This window comes from Anomaloglossus baeobatrachus, chromosome 5 (assembly GCF_048569485.1).
Source record: "Anomaloglossus baeobatrachus isolate aAnoBae1 chromosome 5, aAnoBae1.hap1, whole genome shotgun sequence".
Taxonomy (NCBI): domain Eukaryota; kingdom Metazoa; phylum Chordata; class Amphibia; order Anura; family Aromobatidae; genus Anomaloglossus; species Anomaloglossus baeobatrachus.
In genome coordinates this window covers 326,245,075-326,264,483 of record NC_134357.1, presented here as the reverse complement: position 1 = coordinate 326,264,483, position 19,409 = coordinate 326,245,075, and the positions used below count along the sequence as shown (strand labels likewise).

Below are 19,409 nucleotides of genomic sequence, written 5' to 3'. Positions count from 1 at the left end.
ATAGATCACTGTTTTTTCATTTACTTGTGTCGTGTGTTTATAATTTTGCACCAGCGCCTATGGCAATGATGGCACCATTTTATTGTGCATCAATTGGGACCTCACTCTCCACACTTTAGGCCACTTTACACACAGCAACATCGCTAGCGATGTCGCTTGTGAAAGCACCCGCCCTCGTCGGTTGTGCGTCACGGGCAAATCGCTGCCCGTGGCGCACAACATTGTTAGTCCCCGTCACACATACTTACCTGTCTAGAGACGTCGCTGTGGCCGGCGTACCGCCTCCTTTCTAAGGGGGAGGTTCGTTCGGCATCACAGCGGCGTCACTAAGCGGACGCCCAATAGAAGCGGAGGGCCGGAGATGAGCGGCCGGAACATCCCACCCACCTCCTTCCTTCCTCATTGCAAGCGGACGCAAGTACGATGTTGTTCCTCGTTCCTGCGGTGTCACACATAGCAATGTGTACTGCTGCAGGAACGACAAAAAACCTGCGTCCTGCAACAGCAACGATATTTGAGATTCGAACGACGTGTCAATGATCAACGATATGGTGAGTAATTTTGATCGTTAGCGGTCGTTCGTGCGTTTCCCACGCAACGACGTTGCTAATGAGGCCGGATGTGCGTCACGAATTCCGTGACCCCAACGACATCTCGTTAGCGATGTCGTTGCGTGTAAAGCCCCCTTTGGCCTATGGCAATGACAGAGCCTGCATATATTTTCCCATATAGAGAGCTCTTGGGGGAAAATGTCATTCTTGGGAAAATCCCTTTTAAATAATGTAAAGTACTGAAAAGTAATTTTACTTTTAATAAAATTTTTATGTAAAATAGTGTCTGGAATTTAACAAAATAAGTTGCGTCTAGTTGTCAAATAAAGGTGAAATGGGAATTAGAATTATTTTTGAAGCTGTAAAATGATAACAGGTTTTTACATAAGTAGATGCAAATATAATTACATGTCATCCAGGCAAGTAAATTATAACCATCCTGACAACGAATGTGAATATCTTCACATAATCCTAAATCAGTCATACTTTCCTATTATTCACATAAGCCAGACAGAAATGGAGGATTATACATGTTCTATATGAAATAAATATCCATAATCCAGTTTTTGGATTTATGGTCCTTAGAACGAAATGTCTACAAAGTACAGCCTGCTATACACATGGATGAAATTCTATTTCTTCAGAACATTTTTTTTATCTCTTAGGCCCGTTTTACACGTCAGTGAAAAACACAGACGTTTTTCACTGGCGTGTAAAACACGCACATGTCCCTGCGTGTGCCGTGAATCTCGGCACACGTGGGTTGTCTAAGTGCAATCCGGGCTCCGTTCTCCGTGGCCCGTGATTGCACTTAGAAATCAACTCACCTGCGCCCGCTCCCACTGTCCATGGTGCTGAATCCTCCCGCGGTGCAGCATCCGGCCGGTGGTGACCCCTGCAGCAGCTGCTTCCGGGTCAGCTGTGTCGCGCATAATGAATATGCGCGACAGTAATCAGCCGGCTTAGAAGCAGCAAGGAGAACGGGCTGCAGAGGACATCGCTGGACGCCGGGTGAGTTAAAATGTTTTTTATTTTAAAAGCACGTTTTTTTCTGGCACGTGTTTCACGGACCACACCACTGTGTGGTCCGTGGGACATCAGTGATGCCAGAAAAAAATGGACATGTCTCCGTGCGGCAATCACGCACACGTGGGTACGCTGCACGGAGACACGTGCAGTGACAAATCACTGACGTGTGAGCAGACCCATTCATTAGAAAGAAAAGCCCGGACGCCTGCCCTGAAGGGGCTCAAGGGAGGGCAACATGACTGAGGAGGGATGCTAGGCCTGAGGGTTAGCAAGGGGTTAAGGTGTAGGGCATTTTGTTCGGGAAAAGTGGGAGGTGGGGTTATAAGGGCTATGGGGCCATGTAATTGGTCAGGGGGTTGTCAGTAGTAGGGGAGTATATATAGGGCTGAATTATGAGGTGGGAGGCTCATTCAGTACCTTGGAGACGTCCGGAATTGTCGTTGTACCCAGGACGGTCCGGAGAGGAAGTTGCTGTCCCAAAGGAGGTCGTCTATGGCGGAGCGGCATGGGTAGCGCTGGCTCCAGTGGACACAGCGGCGGTGGATGGTGGTTGATCAGGCGGCGGAGCTGGTCGAGCTCCCGGTGCCTCCGGGAGGGGGTCAAGGCCCTCGCAGGAGTTGGATCCGGATGGGCCCCGGGACCCCCCCTTCGGCGCTGGCAGCAGCATCGTAGGACGTCGGGGGAAGCGACGGAGATTTCGTCACCGGCCTCCTTCTGTGGTGGTGCGGCGCGGGGTCGGCATAGTGATGTGGGCGGCGCGATCACGTGACCCGGGGCGCGGTCACGTGGTCCGGAGTCGCGGTCACATGGCCCCGGCGTCCTGACGTCATGGTCACATGGCCCTGCGGTGCGGTCATGTGACCGGGCGTTGAACCCGGAAGTGCGGCCTGTGCAGCCGTGCAGGGCCTGTCTGGGATCCCGGGGCGCAGTGGCCAGTGGTGACACGCCGCGCGCACCCGACCCGCCACGCGCACCCGACCCGCCGCGCGCACCCGACTTGCCGCGCGCACCCGACTCGCCGCGCGCCCCCGACCCGCCGCGTTCACCCGACCCGCCGCGCTCACCTGACCCGCCGGGGCTCACCCGATGCTTTGCGCTCACGTGAGGCCGGCGCGGTCACGTGAGGCCGGCGCGGTCACGTGAGGCCGGCGCGGTCACGTGGGGCCGGCGCGGTCACGTGGGGCCGGCGCGGTCACGTGGGGCCGGCGCGGTCACGTGGGGCTGATGCGGTCGCGTGCCCTGCGATGTCACTTCCACATGGCTTGCTGGGTGGTCACGTGACCGGCATCATCCAGGAGGCGCGGCCTGCACGTCGGTGCGAGGCCCTCTGATGGCGCGATCACACGGTTACTGGACACGTCACCGAGCCATCAGCAGCAAGGAAGTGCGGCCGGCACATCCATGCAGGGCCTGGCCATCAGGGGGTTCACGGCAGATGTCGTCCAGCAGAGTGGGTGAGTGATACCTCTGATTCCACCAGTGCGGCCTGCGCAGCCGCGTAGGGCCCGGCCAGCAGTCCGGCGGCGGCACGTGATGGGGCAACATCGTAGGAGGGCTACGGCGTGGGGGTTTGGTGTGACAACCTGGGTGGCGCGTCCGCGTGACCCGTGGCGCGGTCACGTGGTCCGGCGTTGCCGTCATGTGCCCTCGACGTCTGGTGCAAGATTCCGGAGCTGTGCCCTGCGCAATTGCGCACGGTTATTGTAGCAGATCCAACTCTGGATACGGATTCACACAGGCGGCTGAGCGGCTGGAGCGCACCCCCTCCCAGTTGTGGCTCAGAGCCGGTGACCTTGCCAAGCGTCCCCGGATGGTTGATTAGTCCGGGCGCTTTTGGTGCGGCCCAGGAGGGCTGCATCCTGCGTCTACCTGTGGAGAAGATGGCGGTGCTCGACGCGGAGGACATGCGACGGCTGTTCCGTGGGAAGCCATGGAGTCAGCCTAGTAAGAATAAGGCTCACTTAAACCTTGTTTTAATGCTTAGATTATGGGGAGTGGCAAAGGGTTGATATATATATATATGGTTTCGGGTGCACTAGGGTGGCAGGGTGTTTGTCAGTGAGTTTCGGAATGGTGCCCTGTGGCCAGCGTTCATTTTGTGGGAGTAGTTGCTTTGTGGTACAGTAGGCCTTTTGTACGCTTCATGAGTGTTCGGGGGTGTTTTTCCTGATAATGTGTTTTCATGATAGTGTGTATGTTTGCAGGTGAAGACATATTTTCTTTTGGTTGGTGTAATGGTGCTTGCATTATATGTGTGATTTGGTGTGGGACTTCACGGCGGTTTGCGCGTAATTCAGGTGGTGATACGGATGTTGGCAAGGCGGTGGTGAATGCCATGTTCATGGCGGTTTCATGACTTACTATAATAGTCATGGGGGTCTTTCGGCTTGAGGATTATCGGTGCGCCCCAGTGTTGTATAAGCATTTCAATGGTAGTTTGCTGACATGGCGAACCGTTTTGGGGGGGGCACACTTGGCGGATTAATCTTTCGCGTTTAATGGTGGGTGAGTGCTATTGTTGGTCAGAGGTGCTGGGACAGGTGGTTCCGTTTTCAATAGGGCGTGTTTTATATTTTATATGCCTCGGTACAGGGGTTGTGTGTGTACGATGGGTTATCATGGTCACTGGGGGGGCGATATGTGTTGTTGCGGTCAGACGCTCAGGAGTTGGTAAAGATGTTTGGGACGGCAGAGCTTTCGGGAACCTATCCATTATGGTAGGGGTAGATGTTATCTCCCTGGGGGTCTTGGAGTTGACCACTTACTGGATTTGGTCTCCAGGTTAGCTGCTGATTAAGGGAAAGTCTTTGGCGGATTAAGGTATTAAAAAAAACAAAAAAAAACAAACAAACTATAAAACTGATAATAATGGTGTGGCATTATCATGCTTGGTCGGAGAAGGTGTTCGTTGCCTTTTCCGGCACTTGGGTTTTCAGTGTGTGTCGGCGATTTCTTGGGGTACATATATATTGTGTGGGGCCGGGTTTTATAGTTGCTCAATGTTGGGTGGTTGCGGCCCGCGGTTGCGGTTCTGGCCGGTAGTTGGGGATGGGATGATTGAGTGCGTCTTTTGTTCCTGGTCCAACATAGAAATACCGAGGTGTTTTTCATGCCCAGGGTGTCCTCGCGGTTAGCATGTGTTTTGATAGGTCGACGTGTTTGATTTGTCTGGGTGGGGTCCTATGTCGGAAGTCAGGACACGGGTCATTATTATATCCCATGTATATCATGATGCTTCTGGGGTGTGTTCGGTTTATTGAATATGTGGGTCCCTGTGCCGCTTGGTTTTTTTTTGCATGACCTGCAGTTATATGGGGTGTGTTCGGGAGTCTGCGGGCCTTGGCTGCACAGGGGCAGTTGTAGGAAATTTTATACGCGCGGACGGGGGGTTCTTACTGTGGTTTTTTAGGGTTGCCGGCTGCGTTCTGGGCAGACCTTATCGGGTCCAATTCATTACAGCCGTGGATAGAAGCTTCATAGGGGTTAATTATATGATGAGAAGGAGTTCTTGCTTACGATGGGTTTTGGGGTTTGCTTCTGGGACAGCGGGCTTGCATTGCCTTGCGGGTACATGGCTTGCTTTGGAATGGCTTCTTTTCTGGTGCCCCCGCACGGTGGGGCCTAGGGTAATGTGTTGGCTCAAGGACTGTGTAGCATTTCAGTTGGGTGACCCCATGTGTGATTTACTGGTAACAGGAGTCTCCGGTTGGCGAATTGTTTGGTTATCTAGCTGGCCAGTGCTGATGGCGGGTGTTGTTCCATGTGTCGGGATTTCTGGATAGAGCATGAGGCGGGACATGTTGTTTCAATGACAAGCGACTGGTCTCCCGCGGTGGTGTAGCCTCTCTGGCACTACATGGCTATACAAGATCGTTGCGTGGCGCAGCTGCGGGGAGGTGTATTTGAAGCAGTGTGCGTGCAGGTTGCAACTAAAACAATACCTTCCTTAATGTCGAGAGGGTGTCATGCCAGGGCAGGGTAAGCTGGTGCGGTGCATTCATTTTAATTTATATACCAGGAACTCGTCTGGGGCAGTGCCCCGTGTGGAGGTGTTTGCGGTGCTTTCAGGCCTAGTGGCAGACAGGCGTGGGGCACCTGGGGGGTGCTATGTTTTGCCGGATGGCCCGGGTGTTAGGGTGTCTGGAGTTTTGGAATAATGTGGTGTGAGGGTCTGAGTTTTCCTGGTTTTGGGAGTGTGGAGTGCTTTTCCCTCATAGTGTGAGTAGTGTCGAACCCGCAGTTCAGCGGGGATTGGGTGCGGAGTACATTCCACTTTGGTAAGAGGGTGGCAATGTTATGTCGTGCTTTGGGGTTCAAGTTCCAGGGCGATGCACCAATTAATTGGGGTCATGTGGCCTGGGGGGGTGGCCCCCCCCTTCCCTTTTTGTGGGTCATGGAGCAGTATGTGGTGTTAGAAATGGTACTTTGACTTAGGTGTTGGGACCGCCTTGATGGCGGGGTTGTTATGGCACATGAGTAAACAGTTGGGGTCTTTTCTTTAATCTGGTCTCAGCTTGACGGTCTTCGGTTCTGGGTCAAAGTGATTACGGGTTAGATTGTTTTGCTATTGAGCTGGGTGGACATTACAAGATCGGTGCTATCATGCTCGGTTGATGGGACCAACGGCGTTTGGGTACTGCACGTGGGGGGGAGGAGACTGGGTCACTGGGGCGTCAAGGGGCTTGATCCGTGACATCGGGCCTGAATGCCTTGGTCCATTTCCCCCTACCTGGGTGCCATGGTCATGTTGTTGTTCATAGTGGCTTCCATTTGGGATGACTACATAGTGGGTTTTACCGGGCACGTTTTAGAAATTGGCTAGGGTTGGTGAACCAGTGTAGGTTCTTTGGTTTCCAGGACTTATGGTTGGCTTTGCTTAATTATTAGGTGCTGTGCAATTTTCATAGGCGCCTGCAATGTTGCGGTCTCAACGAGGCAGAGTGTACCCCCTATTCCATGTGGGTAGGGAGGCGGCTCAGGTGGCTCGTTGGGGACTGGTCGCGCAGGCGGTGCATAGGATCGGACAGCGTGGTTGGCTAGTTGCTGGTCTTGGGGCGGCTGCCCTTGTTGTACTGGTACACCAATAATGGTTGGCTTTGTTTAATTATCAGTGGATGTGTAAATTTCAGCGGCGCCTGCAGTGTGGCTGTCTCAACGAGGCCAAGCTTGCCCCCTATTCCGTGGAGATGGGGGCGGCGGCTCTGGTGGCTCGTTGGTGACTGGTCGCGCAGGCGGTAAATAGGATCGGACGATGTGGTCGGCTAGTTGCAGGTCTTGGGTCGGCTGACCTTGTTGTATTGGTGGTTTGGTGCAGGTTGGCATCGTAAGGTCTATTGGGGGGTCATTTTGCTCGATTGATATTGGTCCCGCAGTATTGGTTGCTCGAACCGAGGAGTCGGCTCGGGTCGGGTTTTGGTGGTGGGGCTCGCACGTACAAGGTGTCATACATGCTCGCTGTGGCGGAAAGGAGGGGGGTATTTGAAGTCGGTGGATTGCACAAAGAGCACGAAGGAACGGGTTACCCCTCGTGGTGCAATGGTATGGTTGGTGGGTCCCTGCTGTGCTCTGTAACAGCGGGACATGTTAACGTGGGACCCTGCTGTGCTGGGTCACAGCAGGGCATGTTAATGTGCTGGGTGTCCTCGAGTCGGTGTGGTGCGGCTGAGGGCACATGGTGGAACAACACTCGGCTGGGTGTCCTCGAGTCGGTGTGGTGCGGCTGAGGGCACATGGTGGAGCTGGTGTTGCAATCATGTACAACGGGACTCTTCACTTACCCCCCCTCCTTTGCTGGTGGTTATGTTTTATGGAGTTATTACTATATATTTGTGAATAAAATGTTATTGATTATTTGGTGATAATAAACGAGGCTGCTGTGGCCTTTTACATCCAATGTCACGCAGTCTGTGTCTTATTTTGGGTTGAGAAGCGGAAAAGGTGGTTAAATGGTTTTCGTTGGTACGGCAAAATAGGGCCGACAGTCAGTCTTTCCTAAGTCAAGAAAAGCCCGGACGCCTGCCCTGAAGGGGCTCAAGGGAGGGCAACATGACTGAGGAGGGATGCTAGGCCTGAGGGTTAGCAAGGGGTTAAGGTGTAGGGCATTTTGTGCGGGAAAAGTAGGAGGTGGGGTTATAAGGGCTATGGGGCCATGTAATTGGTTAAGGGGTTGTCAGTAGTAGGGGAGTATATATAGGGCTGAATTATGAGGTGGGAGGCTCATTCAGTACCTTGGAGACATCCGGAATTGTCCCGCCCACCCGCCCTATTTCAGGATTTCGGGAGATCGACATGAAGAAACGAAGAGGATTGACCTTGTCGCAGCAGTTGGCGGAAAGGAGGGGGGTATTTGAAGTCGGTGGATTGCACAAAGAGCACGAAGGAACGGGTTACCCCTCGTGGTGCAATGGTATGGTTGGTGGGTCCCTGCTGTGCTCGGTCACAGCGGGACATGTTAACGTGGGACCCTGCTGTGCTGGGTCACAGCAGGGCATGTTAATGTGCTGGGTGTCCTCGAGTCGGTGTGGTGCGGCTGAGGGCACATGGTGGAGCAACACTCGGCTCGGTGTCCTCGAGTCGGTGTGGTGCGGCTGAGGGCACATGGTGGAGCTGGTGTTGCAATCATGTACAACGGGACTCTTCACTTACCCCCCCTCCTTTGCTGGTGGTTATGTTTTATGGAGTTATTACTATATATTTGTGAATAAAATGTTATTGATTATTTGGTGATAATAAACGAGGCTGCTGTGGCCTTTTACATCCAATGTCACGCAGTCTGTGTCTTATTTTGGGTTGAGAAGCGGAAAAGGTGGTTAAATGGTTTTGGTTGGTACGGCAAAATAGGGCCGACAGTCAGTCTTTCCTAAGTCATGAGTCTGCGTATGTCAGTGATTCTGGTACATTTAAAAAAAAGCACAAACGTACCAGAATCACTGACGTGTGAAAGGGGCCTTACTCAGCATTACTTGAATTTTTTGTGAACCTTTCAGAATCTTCCATACTTCTGCTTAAATTGACATAGAACTACATCAAATTTTTACACACATTCTAAGAGTAGATAAAGAGCACCAAATATTCAAACGAGTCAAAGATATTAGACTTTTCACTTTTTTAAATGAAAAAAATATCCAATACCATATCTGTGAGTGACAAAATATGTGAATTTTTATTCTTAGTAGATAATTTGAAGGTAATTTAGACTTTGATGTTTTCAATCAATTTGATGAAAAAGACTGATGGTACTTCCAAACATGCAAGTGGGAATCGGTGCATACTTAACATGAGATATATTAACAAATAAAAAACAATTGCACTCTGAAATGCTAAGATATGTTAACAATGAATACAGGAATATAGACATGCATTACTGCTAAATGAAAAAATAAAACCATTGAGATACTTAGCACAAAAAATGGCCAGTTTTATGTGAGCTCAACAGCCAACGACAAGGTGTATCTCTTATGCTGGGTCTCTATCGACCCAAATGCACCTCTTTGGGTTAAAAACCTAGAATTTATGGGCGGATAGGAACCTGCTAATAAAGAATTAAAATCGCTAAAGGCTAATGTGTAGGATTGCTCAATCAGGAGGCATGATCCATCTTTATTTGTTAATACATCTCATGCTCAGTATACACCTGTTCACATTTGTGTGTTAGGAAATGCAATCAGTCTTTTTCCATAGATTATGGAGTCATGTCTTCTGATTGACCACTCTTTAATCAGCATCTTGATATGCCACGGCTCTGAGGAGGCTGGATTAGACCTCTTTCACACATCAGTTTTTTGCCATCAGTCAAAATCTGTTTTCTCGATGGATCAATAGATCCGTCGCTGATTGTGGCTAAACTGATGTGACAGATCCGTTTTTCGACAGATTCGACCATCTGCGGGCTAAATAATAATTGAAGTATGCTCAGTTAAACAAAACGGTATCTGTCGCCGGATTCTGTCATTTGACGGATGACGAAGGATCCTACGCCCATAGGCTTCAATTCTACCAAATGACGGACGGCGACGGATCCGTCTTTGTCCGTTATTTCAACATACACAAAAAACTTTACTTTGGCCGTCGTCTCCATGCAACGAAGAAACATTTTTTGATGGATCTGTCGAACTATGTATGAAACATGAGGCTATCCGTCGCAATCCGTCGCTAATACAAGTTGATGAGAAAAAAACAGATCCAGAGGCATCAGTCACCGGATCTATCTTTTTCAATTGTGACTGATGGCAAAAAACTGATGTGTGAAAGGGACCTGAAGAATAAGTGCTTACTAAGTGTATGATTACACTTGCGTATGACTCTTGCGAGTCTCACATCGGTATTACCCGGCACGGTGCACACTCTACCGACAGGAGCGCCTCAGCTATATGGAAATACTGTACATGGATCCGGCCCGCTCCTGTCAGGAGAGTGTGCGCTGTGCCGGGTGATACTGATGCAAGACATGCATGAGTCATATGCAAGTGGAATCATACCCTAACATAGATTTAGACAAATTTGTGAACAATTTTAGATGGAAAAACATCTAACATCTTTTTGTACATACAAAAAGTCTTAGATCTTTGAGTTCAGCTCATAAAAAATGGGAGCAAGAACAAAACTGTTGCATTTATATTTTTCTTCAGTATAATAAAATTAAAAATAATTTTTAATAAGAATAAAATTGTAAAGTTCCTTTTTTTAATAAGCACTTTGCAATTTTACTTATTTGAAATAATGAGACAACCCCTTTAAGTACATATTTTAATGTCCTATAATTTAGATACTCAGACAGAAATATGTAGGCAGTGACATGTACCGTAGGAGGGAAAAGGCTGGGTTAAGAGTTCAGCAATGTAGAAGAGTTGATTCATCTCAAGGAAATATGTATCAGTTTATACTGTACAGACGGAGCTGAGACCTGGCAGCAGTAGCTGCTCGTTATGGATTACCGTGAGTATCTTAATGTTACCTTCATCTATGGAAAATATTTGTGTGTAAAGATGTCATTTTATATCCCAGCTTGTCAGGAAAATAGAGAATCTAGCTAAAAGTTTCTTTTAAACTTGTAAGATGACTTTTGAAACAAAATGCTAATGTACGGTAATTTAAGGATTTGTAACTTTCCTATTATTTGGAGCTTTTTTTCCTTGTATGATTGAAATCTGAACATTTCTTTCTGTAGTCAAATTTCATTTATACAGATGTAACTATTTTAACTTTGTTATTGTTTTGCACACTGTTTAATCTGCCTGTATTTTTATGGAAAACCTTATGGGCTCTGCAAAATGGTGGTCAAAGACGCAAAGTGGTAAGCTATGTTCACATGTTGCGCTTTTCCCAACATTTTTTATGCATCATTTTTTTCAAAAGCTATGAAATTTCAGAAATTTCATGCACACACTTGTTTTTTTTTTTCCTGACCGAATTGGAAAACTGTTGTGTTTTTTAAATCTGAATGTCAAAAATTCTTTTAGCATTTTTACAGTGTTTTTTAATCTATAGAAAGCAATGAGTAAGTGCAAAAAATATTTTTTTGTAATATATTGGGTGAAAAAAGCACAGGTACAGCAGGATGTGGAACCCATTTATTTTTGCGATTTTGACAAGTATAAACCATAATGTCTTGGTATGGTTGTACGATCATGAATGTTCCACATTTAAGCAATGTACTGTACTTTTGTTTCTCCTCTCTAAGCATAGATTAATTAAATTAGTGATATGCACTAAAAGTAAAAAATTCCCTACCAAGTCAACTTCCCACAATGTTTTTAGGTGTACAGTTGTGTATTTTTCAAGCACTCATTTACCCATAGTTCGCGGCTGCGCTTCATACATGAATCTAGCCTTCTTTGTTCAGAATAGTCACTTTTTTTCACCTATAAAAAACCCTTTTTATTAAAAGCAATTGTTTTGTTTTTCCACATTCCAGACATATTTTGAATTAGTGAAAATTAAATTAATGATGTGTATTAAAAGTAAATAATGTCCTACTCAATAAATATAAGAAAACTATTTCTCCTAAATAATGTAATCAAATTTTTTCTGCAAAAAAATATCTTTTAGTTTCACATACATCTTGCATTGGTGGCCTGGCTCCTTAAATTGTTTATGCTTTCATGCCAGAAACAAAACTAAAATTTGAGATTCTGAATAACAAAGCAAAAAACACAGATAAAACGCAACAAGAAAAGTAGAAAAAATGCTGCAAAACCTGGGTTTTGGCTGCATCTTTTTTTTCTACTAAGAGATCAAGGTTTGTCCGCAGAAAAAAAGCTGCAAAAAAGCAATTTGTGAACCTAGCCTTACGGAGCACACTGCAATGGATAGAAGGTGAAATTTGCTAAGGATAAAAGTAAAAGGCAAGATACAAATTCTTGAATTTTTTGTTCAGAAATTGACATGCAGAGTGGATTTCCAAATATGCAGCATGACTATTTATGTTTCAAATTTTTACTCCCAAATGTATCCTTTTAAATTAAAAGGGTTTGAAATGCAAAGTACATGCACATGAAATCCATTTGTACAATAAGTATCTGTTTGCGTAACGCATCCTATATAGATATTAGTAACTTGGGAAACTACTGTGAAAAAGGAAATTCACTTCTTGTATATAATGATTAACTGACTCACTAACTAGTCTTTCCAACCTTGATTCCTAAAGTGTTGTACTCAAGGACTGTAGTTGAGGCAGCGTTGGAGTTTAAATATACAACTTTGGACTGTTGTAATTTTCAATTTTTTTTGGCTTAACAATGTCCATTTGTGGCAAAAAGTTTGCTCAGTTTGCTTAATGTGTCACGATTAAAAAGAACCTAAGGTATTACGCTGGAGCCTATGATATACTTTTCTTAAGTTGTATCCAACTTCTGAGAGGATAGACAAATAGCTTGAATTGTACTATGTTACTAATTCCCCTCTTTTCCTCACTCTGACCACAACCTTCCCTCCTTTTCTTCACTTCAAGAACTGTTGCCATTCTTAGAAAACCCATACTTACTGTTATAATTATGTAGCAACTCAAAAGGGATATAGATAACACATTGAAAACTGCAATTGACTCTACCAGTGCCTGTACATACTAGAGATCCCATCTCTGCAGTTCCTAGTGGTTCTTGCATGAGTTGGAATATCCCTAACCACTGACTAAACAATGGCAACTCAGACCTATTCTGCCTGATTGGCCGACGAGGGATTTACGTTGCTCCTAAGGAACCAGAGGGCAGTGCCAAATGCAAATTACCTACAGAAAGGAAGGTGTGTTGAAGTAAAATGTGACTTCAGAGTGAGTAAGACAAACAACAAAATACAAAATGCACGTGAAGGTGTATATTGCTAAAAAATAATGGGCCTACTCACTAAAAAGATAAAGAAGGTAGGTGAAGAGTAAAAAACATAAAGAGCAGAGAGATCAGGACTGGAAAGGGCAGGGACGGAGACTGACAGCTTGGGGACCCTGTGCAAGAGATTGTTCCTGGACCCCCCTTCTTTTATGACAAATGACAAATCTGCATATGTATATTTGTATATATATATATATATATATATATATATATATATATATATACATATGCAGATTTGTCATTTGTCATAAAAGAAGGGGGGTCCAGGAACAATCTCTTGCACAGGGGCCCCAAGCTGTCAGTCTCCGTATACACATATATTACATAGTGCCCTATTCTGTTATATATAACACCATCCCTTACATAACATAGACCTTCAAGTCACCATCTTCCACCCATGACTCGTCTTGTCACACTGATCACGGCAGCCTAAAAATAACAAGGTCACATATATTGTATACATGTAGTAGTTGCCTCCTGAATAAAAGATCCCCTACACTCTTCCCCTGACTACAAATACAGTGCCTTGAAAAAGTATTTGGCTCCCTTGAATTTTTCAACCTTTTCCCACATCAAACATAAAGATACAAATTTTAATGTTATGGTGAAGAATCAACAACAAGTGGGACACAATTGTGAAGTTGAACGAAATTTATTGCTTATTTTAAAATTTTTAAAAAATAAATAACTGAAAAGTGGGGCGTGCAATATTATTCATCATTTACTTTCAGTGCAGCAAACTCACTCCAGAAGTTCATTGAGGATCTCTGAATGATCCAATGTTGTCCTAGATGACTGATGATGATAAATATAAGCCACCTGTGTGTAATGAAGTCTCCGTATAAATGCACCTGCTCTGTGATAGTCTCAGTGTTCTGTTTAAAGCACAGAGAGCATCATGAAGACCAAGGAACACAACAGGCAGGTCCGTGAATAAACGTATCCAGGTGTTAGAATGGCCAAGTCAAAGTCCAGACCTGAATCCAATCGAGAATCTGTAGAAAGAGCTGAAAACTGCTGTTCACAAACGCTCTCCATCCAACCTCACTCAGCTCCAGCTGTTTGCAAAGGATGAATAGGCAAGAATTTCAGTCTCTCGATGTGCAAAAGTGATAGAGACATACCCCAAGTGACTTGCAGCTGTAATCGCAGCAAAAGGTGACGCTATTAAGTATTAACTTAAAGGGGGCGAATAATATTGCATGCCCCAGTATTCAGTTATTTATTTTTTTAAAAAGTTTAAAATAAGCAATAAATTTCATTCAACTTCATAATTGTGTCCCACTTGTTGTTGATTCTTCACCATAACATTAACATTTTTATCTTTATCTTTGAAGCCTGAAATGTGGGAAAAGGTTGAAAAAGTCAAGGGAGCTGAATACCTTTGCAAGACATTGTATGTATCAGACTATATATTGTACACTTAGCCAAGCAGCTTTCACAAAATAAAGTGATAAATAAGCTGCCACTGTGCCCCCAATAACTGTGACTCTTCCCACAATTACTTTTAAGGCAATATGCATATATTGCGATTTTGTAGCTGAAAATTCTCAGCGTTTTACGATACATGCAAGCAGAGTGAGGTTCCTGAAATCTCATGAACACGTTGCTTATTTTTTTCTTGTAGATTTGCACAATTTTCTGCTGCAAATTCTAAACATGTGCACACAGCCTTAGTTTCTGTCCTCCTTCCACAATTTATCATAAGTCCCTGATAGCTTCATAATGAATAGTGAGGTCGGGGAACAAGACACAACCAGGGCTATATAATGAATTGTGGGGTGGGTAGGAGGTTATCAGGGGCATATCATGAATTTTGAGGTGGGGCAAACACTATGAGGGCCCTATAATAAATTGTGGGGTTTGGCAGAACACATCTGAGCACCATGTAATGAATTTTGGGATTCGGGAGGATGCTATGAGGGCGATGTAATGAATTTTAGGGTGGGGAGGAGGCTATGATGCCATATAATGAATTGTGGGGATGAAGTTATCAGGAACTTAGCATACTACTCCACCATCCAATTTATTTTAAAGAGAACTTGTCAGGTCCCCCATGCCCTCTAACCTAGCAGCATTCACATCTGTATGTCAAAATTCCCGGCCTGACTATCCCTGTGTAATTTTAAACTAAAAAATGAATATTTAAAAAAAATATTTTTAATGTGCGCTGTTTCTGTTCTAATTAGGGCCTTGTCTAGTCAATGGGCCTTTGTTTCCCAAAACTAGTCGACCCTCTTTCCATGCTATCACATCCCTGTGAGCATGATAACATGATTTCCACAAGCCGGCATCGTCACCAGCTGCTGAAAATTTTGCGCATGCGCATGTTCACGCACATTGACCCTCATCTGAAGTTGGGTGAACGCGTTCCGGGCTTCAGAGAGGCGCACCGCATATGATCGGAAGAACAGGTTCTGCACTTCTAATCATGCGCAGTGCGCTTCTCTGAAGCCCCAACACGTACACCTGACTTCAGATGAGGCTCAATGTGACTGAACACAGCTGCGCACATGTGCAAGAATTCCAGGGGCTGGCGGTGACGCCTGCTTGGGGACATCATGTTATCACTCCCACAGGGGTGTGAAAGCATGGAAAGAGGGCCGTCTAGTCTGGGAAAACTAATGCCCCATCGACTAGTCAAGGCCTTAATTAGCATAGAAACAGTGCACTTTATAAATGCTTTTTTACCCATTCATTTTATTGCATAACATTACACAGGGCTGGTCATGCAGGGAATTTTGACATACTAATATTAATGCTGCTGGAGAGTATAGGGGGATCTCATAGGTTGCCTTTAAATTCATACATAATGTCCCATAACCCCCCCTGTACATCATAAGGCTCTAAAGCCCCTCTTCCACTGATCCCAATCCTCCTCCTCCTTATTGCTCATCCTCAGTCTATTAAAAAAAAAGCACCACCCACCCCTTCATACAGGCCCCCACAGCACTGCTTATTCTCCTGCTGGGGATTTTTTGAAATGACACAGGGGCGCGCAGAGCACTTACGTCATCCTGGTGCATGCATCTGTGTCACAGAGAAAGTGTCGAAACAAGAATGCCGCAGAGACACCATCACATGTTTCTCAACGCTGGCAAGAAACTAGTCTGGTCTTTCACCAGGAAGGAACAACCACGGGAAGGGCAGTCGCCAGTCAAGAAAACCACCCATACCAAAACATGGTATCCATCCACAGACAGCTGTTTCAGGGTATTTGCCCCTCATCAGTGTGGAGTAGGAAACTGGCTAGTGGGAGCAATGCCTAGTAGAAGACTACATAGGTAAGGATGGCTGACCTTGGGGAGATCAACATCCAACACCGCGGAGACACAATCACGTGTTTCTCAACGCAGGGACACTAGAATAAGGCCTGGGAAAATATGCAAAACAAGAATGCCGCGGAGACACCATCACATGTTTCTCAACGCTGGCAGGAAACTAGCCAGGTCTTTCACCGAGAAGGAACAACCATGGGAAGGGCAGTCTCCAGTCAAGGAAACCACATATACCAAAACATGGTATCCATCCACAGACAGCTATTTCGGGGTATTTGCCCCTCATCAGTGTGAAGTAGGAAACTGGCTAGTGGGAGCAATGCCTAGTAGAAGACTACATAGGTAAGGATGGTTGACCTCGGGGAGATCAACATCCAACACCGCGGAGACACCATCATGTGTTTCTCAATGCAGTGACACTAGAACAAGGCCCCCTGGGAAAGCAAAACAAGGTCGTCACAGGGTATTGTGCAATCTGCCCTTCTGAACAGTATCCAATCCTCCTTGGTTACGGCTCCTGGATGTTTGGTGTTGCTAAGAGCTTAGCCAGTCAAAACCCTAGAAACACTTTACAACATACCCATCAGACACACCATTGGGGGCCTGAAGGGAATAGGGCCGTCTACCTGGGGGGGTTGGTAGGGGAAGCTAAAAAAGTGAAAGGAGAACTGAAAAAGGAGTGGAATGAGTAGGAGGGAGAGTGGTGAGAGTGGTGACTCTCTGAGAGGGAGATGCCACCGGGTTGGAGCAGGGCTCCTTGAGTACTAGGTGGCAGACGTTGGTCTGGGCCTGGTAGGAGCTGGAACCTTGGTCGCAAGGGATCGTGTCAAGGGGCACGGATTGCTGAGGAGGGCAGCCGGTGGCCTTGAGCCATCTCCGGGCGGGGGCCATGGCAAGACGGGGTACGCGGACCCTAGGCAGGGAAGTAGCTTCAAGCGTCCTGGTAAGTTACCCGACGGGGGTGAAGCCTTCAAGATTCATCCCTCACCCACTGCAAAATCGGGGTACTAGCGCACCGATGGGATAGGACTTTCCCTGACACAGTCCACCAAATCCCAAGCGTGAACCCTGAGAGCAAGCTCCCTCCATTAGCCATACGGGTGAGTGGGACCCAACTAGTTTCACACTACTGGTTCAAACAGTGAACAAGGTGCACGGACCCAAGCGTGCTCCCTCCTTGCTGCAGCGGTGTTCAGAATTCTGGTTTACAAGCTGTCGGTGTCAATATTGTTGGACTGAGTGAGTACGCAGAAACTCTTCCTTTTCCCAACGGCACCCCACTTCTGCACCACCAACACCGGGCCCCGGGGCACAAACCCCCTACCCACGGAGGGGTTAAACACCTTGCTGCCGTACCATCACCACCGGGCTCCCCCTTTCCCCAACAGCAGTGGTGGTATCCCACCTTACCACGCACCGTGGGTGGCGTCACGAACTTCTAACTCCCCTGTACATACTCCCCTTTTCAAACTCGAGTGTCCGCATGAACCCCCGGGTCTGGAGACCCCTCGAGCCACTGCGGTTCCGGATCCGAGCAGCTCGGCCGCTGGCACGGAAGCGGTAGACTTTGCAGCTAGACATCAACACATAGTGTCAGTCTACTTTTGATGATCTACCTATATGCTCAGCTACAAAACTGGAAGACATGAACAAAGTGGTAGACATTTACAGTTCATGTAATATTATATGCCATTCTTATAAGGGACTGACAATGTACTGGGTGGCAAACTACTGGGTGGCTAGCAGGGTGTACTAATCTTTGTTGTTGGCTCTCCCACGATCACAATTCATATAAGACGGTGTCCAAGATTTTTTAAAAGAGGGCACAAATGAGTCAATGTTGTAGCAGTTCTTTGTGACTGTACATGTGGTCACTGCAGCCAATCCCTGGCTTCATGGGTCATGGGAGCACAGATGGAATGTGAACCCTGGGGCTAGTGATTGTCCTCAGTGGTCATGACTTCCAGATAGTTCATTAAGGCTAGGTCTACATTATGTTTATGGCTACTGTTGGGATGGATGCCAAGGCATCTGATCACCATAGCGACAGTGTATTCTGCTGCACTTATCTATGTAATTAAACAATCGGTATGCAAATGCATACCTGCCAGATGGAGGCAAAAGACATATTTTCAGCCTCTGTCAGGTGGACGATCTATGACAATGTTACATTACACATTGGCAAAATCTTCTGATGTATACTGTAGGATATGAGCACAAATACAATCTGTGCACAGCCTAAGCTTATTGATAGGTTTGAGCGAACCCGTGGTTGTTTGTGTCCGCCAGGTTCAGCTGAACGTTAGTTAAAAGTTTGGTTTGCTACCCAAACTTGACCCTGGACCCTGAATCCCATGTAAATAAATGGGAACCCAAACTATGGTTGTAAAATGACTGTAAATTGGCCATGGTAAGGGCTAGGGGTTGCAAAAGGAAGCAAAATAGGGGTAAGAGCAGGACAATTACCATGCAAACAAATGTTGATAGGAAATTAAACAAAATGACATGGGATACCCCCCTATTTTTTATAACCAATCAAGGGAAAACAGACAGCTGTGGGCTTCAGTACTCAGCTGTCTGCTTTACCTTGGCTGTCAAAAATAGAGGGGTCCCCATGCTTTTTTTTTAAATTATTTTAAAAAATGCTGTGGAGTTCCCCTAGTTTTTGATAACCAACCAATCAAAAGCAGACATCTGTAGGCTGGTATTATTGGGCTGGGAAAGTCCATGGTTATTTGGCCGTTTTCTAGCCTAAAAATAGTAACCCACATCCACCCCAGAAGTGGCACATCCATTAAATGTGCCAATTCTTGCAATTTGCCAGGCTCTTCCCAATTGCCCTGGTGCGGTGGCAATTGGGTAATACTTTTAGGGTTGATATCATCTGAGAATTGACAGCTGTCATCAAGCCCATGGGTTAGTAATGGAAAGGTGTCTATCAGATGGTAAGTATAAAGTAAAAAACACACACTGGAAAAATATTTTATTTTGATTTATACTCCCCACACTCCCTCATTCACCAATTTATTAGTTAAAAAGAAATACTTGAAGTTCCGATGTAATCCAATGGTGTAATATCCCATGATGTTCATTGTATCCTAAGGAGCCTTGTTCTGAGAGTCATGAGAGTGAAAAATTCCTGGTCTGTCGCTGACTGTGAGTGACCTATGGAGCTTTATTCTAAGAACACCAGATATCGATTACGAACCCTGAACTTAACTTTTCAG

At 46.2% G+C, this 19,409-nt stretch overlaps 1 protein-coding gene across 1 annotated transcript in view; it reads left to right on the top strand.

Moving 5' to 3' along the window:
• Positions 1–10,430: 10,430 nt before the first annotated feature.
• The window catches only part of LOC142311404 (protein-glutamine gamma-glutamyltransferase 5-like), a 145,083-nt gene continuing 136,104 nt past the window's right edge, over positions 10,431–19,409 (top strand). Inside the window, exon 1 of the mRNA XM_075349793.1 lies at positions 10,431–10,514. Coding sequence (XP_075205908.1) covers positions 10,505–10,514 — 10 coding nt within the window. The 5' untranslated portion in view covers positions 10,431–10,504. The remainder of the gene's footprint in view (positions 10,515–19,409) is intronic.